Source organism: Sprattus sprattus (assembly GCF_963457725.1).
Source record: "Sprattus sprattus genome assembly, chromosome: 1".
NCBI lineage: Eukaryota > Metazoa > Chordata > Actinopteri > Clupeiformes > Clupeidae > Sprattus > Sprattus sprattus.
In genome coordinates, this window is record NC_137920.1 from 8,316,939 (window position 1) to 8,328,100 (window position 11,162).

General features: G+C 42.9%; 1 protein-coding gene across 1 annotated transcript in view; it reads right to left on the reverse strand.

The window, feature by feature from the left end:
• Positions 1-1,589, reverse strand: part of LOC308363017 (actin, cytoplasmic 1-like) — a gene marked incomplete at its 5' end in the record, with an annotated part of 5,336 nt that extends 3,747 nt beyond the window's left edge. Inside the window, 1 exon segment of the mRNA XM_080835773.1 lies at positions 1,467-1,589. Within this exon segment, the coding sequence (XP_080691899.1) occupies positions 1,467-1,589 (123 nt within the window).
• Between the last annotated feature and the right edge of the window lie 9,573 nt (positions 1,590-11,162).

The following is an 11,162-nucleotide window of genomic DNA, read 5'->3' on the forward strand; positions in this document are numbered from 1 at the left end:
AGTGGAAGAAGGAAAGAAGAGTGGATGAAGGAAAAAAGAAAGGCAAGAAGAGTGGAAGAAGGAAAGAAAAATGGAAGAAGAAAATAAGAAAGGAAAGAAGAGTGGAAGAAGGAAAGAAGAGTGAACAAGAGTGGCTCTGGATGAAGAGATAAAGAGAGAGTGAAAATATTGAAAAAAGGAGATAAAAATGGAATGAAGAAGAGAGATTGAGTGTGAGAGAAAGTTGACAGAGAGAAAGATGGAGAGATGGAGAGAAAAAAAAATAGAGAATGGATGGTGTCTTAATGTTCCTAGTTACAGTTAAATTGAGAGGGACAGAGAGAGAAGAGGTTCTTTGGATTTGGCACAGGTGTCAGTGAAGCATACTAAGGCAGAAGGCAGTAACTTCTATGTTAAAGCTCAGTGGTATGATAACAATGGAATAATGACCCTATTAATTAATCAGTAGTAATACTATTTCATTTATCACAATTACCAATACAATGATTATCACACACACACACACACACACACACACACACACACACACACACACACCATTGAATTATCACATTAAGCACATAAAACAATGAACTTGAATTGTCACATGAAACACATAAAACATCTATGTCAGTCCATTGGGGTGTGTGTGTGTGTGTGTGTGTGTGTGTGTGTGTGTGTGTGTGTGTGTGAGAGAGAGAGAGAGAGAGAGAGAGAACGATAGAGAATGAGGCCCATTTTCCCCCTCCACATGCCCCCGCTCGCCAAGCGAAGTTACCCGATTTAGATGCACCTTTTTCGGACTAGCCACAGGCACTGGGTGGGGGAATAGCCCGATAGCTTAGCATATCTGCCATGCAATTCTAATGGTAATGCTACCTAGCTTGGTATGCTAACTGTCGGTAGCCTATACATCGTGAAATCAACCAAAATACTGATGTCACTGGCTTTAATTTGATAATGGCATGTTAGTAGTACATTTAATATCAGTACATTTGTTTAATTACTGCTGATATTTTACAAATACGTCAAAAACTCATTTTTGACCAAACTTGAAGTTACGGTCTTTTGCCTTAGCACGGCAGAGTAAAGCACAGGTGCAAGCCAGTTTAACGAACCTATTATGATGTCATAATGGCCCAATGTAAGTCAATGGGAGAAATGTATATTCGTTTTTCTTTAATATCTTAAAAAGTATAAAGTTTAGAAAAGTGAAAAATACATAGCATAAGTGTCGTTTACAAGACCTACGCGACAAAGTTTGAATGAAGTTTCTACGTTAAGTGGTTCGGGCTGAATTAATCGCAGAAAAAGGTAACAAGAATAAGAAGAAGAAGAAGAAGAAGCCTAGGAATAACAATACAGGGCATTTCATGCACTGTAATAAGAAGAAGAAGAAGAAGAAGCCTAGGAATAACAATACAGGGCATTTCATGCACTGTAATAAAATTAATTATAGTTATTATTATTATTAGTAGTAATCCTACCTGATGTCTGGGCCTGCCGACGATGGAGGGGAAAACAGCCCTTGGAGCATCATCTCCGGCAAAGCCAGCTTTGCACATTCCGGACCCGTTGTCAACGACCAGGGTGGCGATTTCGTCTTCCATGGCTGTAAACGTGTGTGTGTGTGTGTATGTGTGTGTGTTAAGGGTCGAGTAGATGAGCAGTTTGAGCTTGATGGAAAAGACTCTCAAGAGGACTTGGAGAAGTAGATTGTATAACATTCTATAACAGCCTAAATAACATTAACGGGATTTAGGTTCACTTCCGGTTAACCTGGAAGTGAGGCGTCTTTTTAAAGCAGCGTATTTGTGCTGAACATTTTCACTAAAAACAAACAGCAGACGAGACACTGAACAACGGTAAGACAAGCGATTTGCAATATTGAATTGATGTAAACAGGACCAGGCTGAGTGTGATAACATGCGGTGCACACACACTCTCACACACACACACACACACACACACACACACACACACAGATACACGCACACACACTCTCTCACACACACACACACACACAGATACACGCACACACACACAAACCACTCAGCAGCACCGGCAGGGCCAATCAGCTTCACGATGAAGAAGAAGATGATGAATGAAGATGATGAATGAGGATGATGATGAAGATGATGATGATGCTGATGCTGATGATGATGATGATGATGAAGCTGAACAGTGTTCTCTTTCAGCTCTTTCAGCAGAATGAGGACAGCAGCTCAAAGGGCCATCTTAAATACTCTCTCACACACACACACACACACACACACACACACACACACACACACCCCACTAGGCTCTGCAGCTGATTTAAGCTGGGCATTCACACCCCAACCCCTCTTTCAGCTTTTTCAGCAGAGTGAGCTCACGAGATGTGGTAACCAGTCCCTACACACACACACACACACACACACACACACACACACACACACACACACACACACACACACACACACACACACACACACACACACACAGGTCTCTACAGCTCAAAGTGCTAGCTTAAAGTTACACTATGTAACAATTCTACCTTAAAATAACAGCTTGAAAAAAATTGCCATCGGGGGTCTGTAGGATTTCTGGAGCCGTCTGGTCCTTTGTGTCTGGGCATGCGTGACTAGGATCGGGTAACAATTTCGATTCAGACCTAGCCATCTTTCTGCTGGATTAGTAGGTAGTTTATTTGCTGTCCTGCTTTGTCTTGTCTTGCACTTGCTTGAAGTTTGACTGTGTTAGGAAAGTTATGTTAAGACTTGCTAATTGGTCAGAAACGAATGGAAATCTACTGTATGGAGATATTTCTGCTTAGTAGGCGATGCATATTCAAATTAGGCTGTTTGATATGTCCAATGTAAGAAGTGTGAAGTTTTAATTAAATATGATTGATATATGATAAAATGTTCCAGGGCCGAAGTATTACATGTTTTTAACTTCGTGGTTCATTCCCTTTCCTTTCCGTCTGCTGCTGGTTAGTAAATAAATGGCCACTGTATTCTTTCTGGTGATTTACTCTTCAGAAACTGGTTAACACTGTTACAGCACATACAGTTTGGTCGCTACATCAAAACTATTCATAAGTAGGCTTTCACATTCTCTCTAGCTCTACGTCATCCACCCCTGTACGTGCTCCTCTTAAAGGAGCCGCACTATTTTACTAAACGTTCTTGCAATGTGAATCATTTCATTAAAATATGCTTATTGGCCTTCTTGTGCACGCTTCTGCGTTCAACAGCGCTTGTTTGTGTGAGCAAGCATTTATCTGTTGATGGCCCAGTTTAATAAAGCCAGGCTATTCATTAAAAACATACGTAAATGTGGCATTAGTATGAACAGTTGAGAAATTGATTCCATCGGGATCCGTTCGGGTTCGGAAAACAATTTTTTAAATAACTGTTGGATTCGGCCCGTGCTCGGTTACTACTCTGTCGGATGTGGGCCGGGCTCGGACAGAAAAATTCTGTCCGTTCCATGCTCTAATACACACACACACACAAACACACACAGCCAAAGACAGCAAGTAAGTAAGTAAGACTTTATTAATGAAGCACATTTCGTACAAGGGTTGTAGTTCAAAGTGCTTTACATAAAATCAATAAAAACAGCAAGAGCAATACATGGAGAAAAATAATGATCAACATCGTATCAGAACCTAATGTTCCGATACGCTTCTTGGATTACTATAATCATGATAAAAGTAATAAAAGTAATAAAACCCTTCTGCCTGGTCTTTAGCTCAGTTGGAACCATAGTGCTGCTTCATAGATTCCGCCTTAACCTGTTATATATTTTCCCTAGCTATGTTTCCCACGCCCAGAGGCCTACAGGGGACTGTTTGTGTTTGTGCTTGTGTGTGTGTGTGTGTGTGTGTCTATAGTTGAGTGTGTGTGTGTGTGTTTTCTTCAGCTTTGTTTCTGGTGCCCAGAGGCCTACAGGGGACTGTGTGTGTAAGTGTCTATAGTTGAGTGTGTGTGTGTATGTGTCTATAGTTGAGTGTGAGTGTGTTTTCTTCAGCTATGTTTCCCGTGCCCAGAGGCCTACAGGGGACCGGAGATAGCTCTCCTAATTCGTCTCTTCAGAGACTTGACTACACCTCATATAGCCCTTGCTGTATTTACCACGCCCAGAGGACTAGAACATTCGATAGTGAAATATTTGTGAGAAAAACAGGAGATATATTGAAGCCACAATATGGTTTTGCAACAGAGCTATGGTACCCTTAAAACAGTTTTACAGAGAAGCAAGTGTTTGATTCTTACGGAAAAATAAAAGAAAACCCAAAGAAAAACCAACAATGCTGGTATATCAATTCAACATCAGCTCCACCATGCACTAGTGTGTGTGTGTGTGTGTGTGTGTGTGTGTGTGTGTGTGTGTGTGTGTGTGTGCGCTAGTGTTCCAATGGAGTTATAGGAACAAAAGCGTTTGAAACTCAGCTTTGAACTATTCCAGTGATACTGATAAAAATGATTAGAAGTCTGAAGATCGTTCAATTGGACATAAGAGCAAGCAAAAATAAATGTACTGAAAAGATTGTGAGAAGTAAATATGTACTGAGTTAAGTGAAAACTAAAGATGTGTTTCCAAATGTTTCCAAACAGTTCTTATCTTCTTATATATAGGGATAAGCAGTTTGGGTTAATGACGGATGGAGCACATTTGTCATAGAGTGAGACACAAAAGCGAGAAGATGAGTGTGTGTCTCTCTGCAGTACACAGGAGCTGTGTGTGTGTGTGTGTGAAAGAGGATGCATTTGTGTGTGTGTGTGTGTGTGTGTGTGTGCCTATGTGTGTGTGTGAAAGAGGATATATGTGTGTGAGTGTGTGTGTGTGTGTGTGTGTGAAAGAGGATGCATTTGTGTGTGTGTGTGTGTGTGTGTGTGTGTGTGTGTGTGTGTGTGTGTGTGTGTGTGTGTGTGTGTAGAAGTCAGGAAGATGTGTGTGAGTCTACTGAGAGTGATCTAGCACAAGGTCACTGAGTAGCCAGTACCACCAACATAAAACCCTGCATAGAGGGGCTCATCAGTGAATGAGATGTCTTTAAAGGTGTGCAGGAGTGTGAGTGTGTCAGAGACGTCGTAGAAGGACAGAGTGCCGGCCTCACGGTCCAGAAACACTCCAACTCTACCTGAGCGTGAGGGGGGGAAAGGGAGAACAGCTGAAAATGGATGGTGCCATACAGAGTATTTGTTGTCCCAAACCCCCAGAACCCAGGCCTTGTCACTCCAGTTGAGGAAAGTATCCCTGTCAGTGCTGTGATAGGCCACTCCCATAATAACAGCACTCCCATCCCACTCACACTCCCAGTATCAGCGTGCAGTCAGAGGCTCTCTGCTCAGCACCAGAAGTTCAGTAAATCTGTCTGGGTGGTCAGGATACGGCTGCTCCTCCCTCACGTATGTTGCCTTCCTGTTCCCCTCACACAGAAGGAGCTGTTTGTTCGCCGTGTTTGGCTCCAGTGTGAGCTTATAGGCAACTGCAAACACAAAACACACACATTTAACACACATCACAATAGTATGGCATAAACATATACCTTACACTGAAGCACAAACACACACACACACACACACACACACACACACACAATAGTATGGCATAAGCATATACCATACACTGACACACAAACACACAAACACACAAACATACACACGCACACACACACACACACACACACACACGACCAGACATTTAACACACATCACAATTGTACGGCATAAACATATACCTTACAAAGAAACACAAACACACACACACACACAGACACACATTTAACACACATCACAATAGAAAGGCATACGCTAGACCTTCCACTGACACAAAAACACACACACACACACGCATACACACACAAACACACACACACACATCACACACAAACAGACATTTAACACACATCACAATTGTATGGCATAAACATACCTTACACTGAACACAAACACACACACACACACACATGCAGACATTAAACACACATCACAATGGTACGGCATAAACATACCTTACACTGACACACACACACACACACACACACACACACACACACACACACACAGACATTAAACACACATCACAATGGTACGGCATAAACATACCTTACACTGACAGGCAAACACACACACGCATTACAATGGTTCGGCGTAAATATATACCTTACACTGACGCACAAACACGGCATGTCTTTATCGTAATAAGGAGTATTACTCACAAAGTGGTGGGATGCTTGTGATATGTGTGTCCTCCAGGGCTGATTCTTGATACCAGCGGACTGCAGCTCCCGGGTGCTCTGGGTCTGGAATGAAACTGATCACTCTGTTCTTGGTGGGTGCACTTTTAAAGACACTGCATGAGGAGGCCAGGTTATTAAAAACATCTTGTCTCTTGTACCAGGGAACTTCCTGTGTTGGATCCTGTTCAGGAGTGCTGTAGGCTAAACGGCTGTGATAGCCAAAAAGACACAACGCATGAAAGAGTACTACACCCGCTACACATGCCTGCTAAAATGTTTTCACCACCCTCCTGTGAGGCGCATTGTAATACCCCATGGTCAAAAATGATCCATACAAGTAAAGTTTGATTTTAGGTCGGCGTGCTGTTTTGGGGAATTGTTGTCAACTGTGCCTTAAGAGCTCCGCGAGTTTTTACTGCTAGAGACATACAAATAACCTCCACATAAACCCAGAGTATTCTAGTTTTCAAATACTCGAAACTAAAATAAATTAGCACATTGTAAGAGGAAAACAACTAAAACGTTGCATATTTCAGTCTGACTGAGGCAGCAGCTGATAATTGCCCACCCATTAGCGACCTACGTCTATTCATATTATAACAGCATGGTAAATCTGCGGTCGCTATTGGGTCATGACTTAGCAAGAAAAACCGAGAAAACACCCCTTTTCACCAGTATAAAGATGACCATGTTTTAACTTAATTTATAACTTGGTCGGAGAACGAGGAGGACAACTACCCCTTGGATGAAAGTAGCAAAGACAGTGAGGACGAACGTATCCACTTTAAGCTTCGCCTTGACCAAGCTGGTGATATTTGTGAAAAGTAAGTTACATTCGTTTTGACTAGCTCTTGAAAATGATTGTTGTTGATTAACTTTTAGGGAGTCAAGCCATTGTCATGAGTTTAAGCTTCTACCACAAAATTCCAGGGCGATTTTAAGTCTTAAATCACTTTATGTCGTTGATAGTATTAATAGTAAAATACATTTCATATCACGCTCAGAGGTGCGTTTATTTTATTAGGCTACATAAGTCGAAGTTTGTTTCTGCGCAGAAATGAGTATTATGCTCGTGTAAAGTAATTTTACAGGCTCCTGTAAAAACGCCAGACATGTTTAAAAAACCAATGTGTGGAGTTGAGCTCAACACAGACGGTGGGAAGCAGGCTCGTGCTACAGTGTATAGGGGACAATTAACAAACAAAAAGCATATTATGTCTACCTTCACCTTTAACCAGAAAGAGTTTTAATGCTTGCATCCTGATGAGGAAAGGTCATTTATTGTAATCTATTGAGGGGCCTATAGCTGAAGAGGCCACATTGTACTGTTTTGGACTTGATGGTTGATGAGTTGTGAAACTGATGGTTGTGGGGGACAGAGAGCCACAATGGCATTCCAGGGCCATTATCTATCTTTGCCTGATGGGCCATAAGCAGTGTCGACGGGGCGGGGCAATCACAGGTGTTTCATCACTTATCGCCTGTATTCTTTGTGTAGTGACACTGGCGTTGGAGAGGGAAAAGGTCACTACTATTTAGTAGTGAAACCAAATGTGTTTATCTAACACCTATACCATACCCTACAAAGTTCAGAGTTCAAAAATCTTGAACAGTAATATTTAAAAAGGTTTATATTTTTTTACACAGTCTGAGCCATTTGTATGTGTATGTTTAAATTTAAAGCATATACAAATACTACATTCCTCTCACCTGTTTATTTGTGCTGAGGTTTTCTAGAATGAAACCATATGTGGCACCTCTGTTAGGTACACAAACATCACACCATGTCAGATAAAAGATGTTTTCCAAACTACTGTTCAAGGTTTCCACTGACTATATTTCTGATCTGATTATGACTAATCTATATTGAGGTGATATTTAATATGAACAACAGTGTCTGACATGTTTATAACACATGTATTGCCTTTTGACTCCTACAGCTCCAAAGATGAGGCCATGTACACGTGATCAAGATATACTCTCTGACAGCGATGAGGAGTTCGACAGCCTCAATGAAAGCCATTCTGATTGGACTAACCTGGACGCCTCAATTGAGGAGGAGTTTGATGAACGACTGGACCATGTCCCCGACATGTAAGTACACACATCTTGATGGTTGCACACACTCATAATACTATTAGCGTGCAGTAGTTCATAAACTAGTTGCTAACATGTTAGATGCTTATGACATCAAGGTTGTTCGAATATACAGTAGTGGAAAAAATTAAGAGACCACTTCAAAAAACTTCACTGCATATTCTTTGCTATTTTTACCAATTGTCATTTGTTTGCAAATAAATGCTCAAATGACAATATCTTTTATTTGTAATTTGGTAGGAATGTTGTCAGTAGTCTATAGAATAATTAAGCAATAAGCCCCAAGAGGCCGTGCTTTGCGCTGATTTTAGAACAGGTAAGGGAGTTGTTAGGCACGACGCGAAGCGGAGTGCCGTTAAACCCCCTTACCTGTTCTAAAATCAGCGCAGAGCACGGACTCGCGGGGCTTATTGCTTTTCTAAACCTGTTACTACACATATTTGATATGGTTTCATAAATAAAGACAATTCAATTTAAGAAACAATAGTTTAATGATAAACTGTCATTCTTCCGCCACTTAAAATTATAGTTCCTAAATAAATCGTTGCCACGCAACCCTTGAAGCAACGCAACAGCCAGATGGAGCACTGGGTATGAAATGCGCTATATGAATGCCTTGCCATTCGCTGCGCAGTAATATGGAATGTAATCAGGTCAAATTGTAAGGTAATGCTGGATTTTACAACGGCTTTTAGCCAATCACGATCAAGGATTTGAACAATCAGGTTTAGAAAACAAAATATTTCATTTTACTTTGACACATACCAAAAAACTGTAAAAACAAGAGAAACGGATCATTTTTAAGTGATCTCTTAATTTTTTCCACGGCTGTATATTTATATACATATATAATTACTATGTACAAAGTTCTGTTGGTCAAAGTCGAGGACATGTAATAACATATCATCATAGCTGCAGAACAATATAGGCATATTGTTATTTTACAATGTCTGTTGTAGTTGTAGTAGTGTGCAGTAGTTCATAAACTAGTTGCTAACATGTTATGACAACTGTTAATATATATATTGGATATTGTAGTAATAAAGTTGCTCAGGCATTACTCAGTAATGTGGTTAGTGTAGTTTTGCTTGTGCCCTGCATGCTTGCATGTGGTTTTGCTACTGGATTGCTGGGTTGTTTGTGTAACATTTGCCCATTTCTTTTTATTCTCTTCCTCTCCCTTTCTATCCAGTGTTTCTTCAGAGGCTCCGATGACATCATCTGTCCCCTCCCCTCTACAATCCCCGCCTCCTCATTGGAGGAGCAAACCCGCCCCGCTGGCGGACAGGTGGCATGATGGTTCCGAGGAGGACGTGTGCCCCCCGCATTTTCCATTCTGCCCAGAGAGGACGCCTGGAGCTCAGCTTGATGTCCAGAAGTCATACAGCCCCCTGGACCTCTTCAAGCTGTTTTTCACACCTGATGTCCTTCAGACGCTGTGCACCAACACTAACAGATACGCTGTCCGGAAGCTGTGGCCGGACGCCTGGCTGTGGATCCACGTGACACCGGATGAGATGCTCAACTACCTGAGCCTGGTGGTGTATCTCGGCCTGGTGCAGGTGACCATATATATAATTACTATGTACCTCTTCTGGTTCTGTTTATGTTTGATTATCAATCATGAAATTTGAGGACATACGTAATAATATATGCTCATAGCTACACAACACTATAGACTGTAGTTGTTCAGGCATGCTTACTTAGTAGTCTGACGTTAGTGTAGTTTTATTAGTCTATAAATCACTCCGTAGTTTTTTACATTTTTAATAATTTACCTTTTAATATTTTCTACACTGGTGCAGGTGACTCCTGCTAGTGACCTGTGGAGCGAGGAGAATCTTTTCGAGTCCCCCTTTCCTTCCAGCGTCATGCCAGGCGACCGGTTCGAGGCCATCACTGCATATTTACATATGAGTGACCCAGCTGCTGATGAGGTGAACGACCAGCTCTGTGGTCAGCCTGGGTACGATGCCCTCTTCCGTGTGAAGCCCCTTCTTGACGACCTTGTGGCGTCCTGCAGGGCCCACTACCACCCACACCAGAACCTGGTCGTGGATGAGCGCCTGGTCGCCATCAAAGCAAGGAACAAGAGAGCGGAGAGGTCGCAGTACTCATGCAGGGGTTACAAGCTGTACGTCCTAGTGGACAGTCAGAGCGGTTACACGTGCGACTTCTCGGCCTACAAGGGAACGGCAGAGCCTCCGAGCGGCACTGGGCTGTACTTCTTTGTCGACGTCGTTGTCGGCTTACTCAGGGTGCCCCATCTCGGCACGGGTTACCACCTGTTTATGGACAACTACTGGACCAACGGCCTGCTTTTCCGCCATCTCCACCAGCTGGGCATTGGGGCCTGTGGGACCGTCTTGCCGGACCGCGTGGGGTGTCCACGCGTAGCGGAGAATGATTTGAGCGAGACAGCCGCTCGAGGGGAAATGCGCTGGATCCGCGAGGACCCCCTGCTTTACGTGAAGTGGATGGACATTCGTGACGTCACTGTGTGTTCCACGATCCACAAAGTCTACAGTGGGGAGTCTATGGAGCGCCGTGTCCGAGACGGAAAGAGCTGGACCAAGAGGGTGTTCCCCGTGCCCGACCCGGTCAAGGAGTACGACGAGTGCATGGGGTGGTGGGTGGACGTCTCGGATGCCATCGCCAAGTTCTTCTACGAGGGCCCGAGGACCAACAAGTGGTACACAAAGCTGTTCCTGCACTTTGTGGACATCGTGGTGGTGAACAGCTTCATCCTCTCCATGGAGATGGCAGAGGCGAAGAAGCAGACGCCCCTCAACATGGAGAGCTTTAGGATGGCGCTGTGTGAGCAGCTGGCAGAAGTGGGAAGGGAGCAGACCCC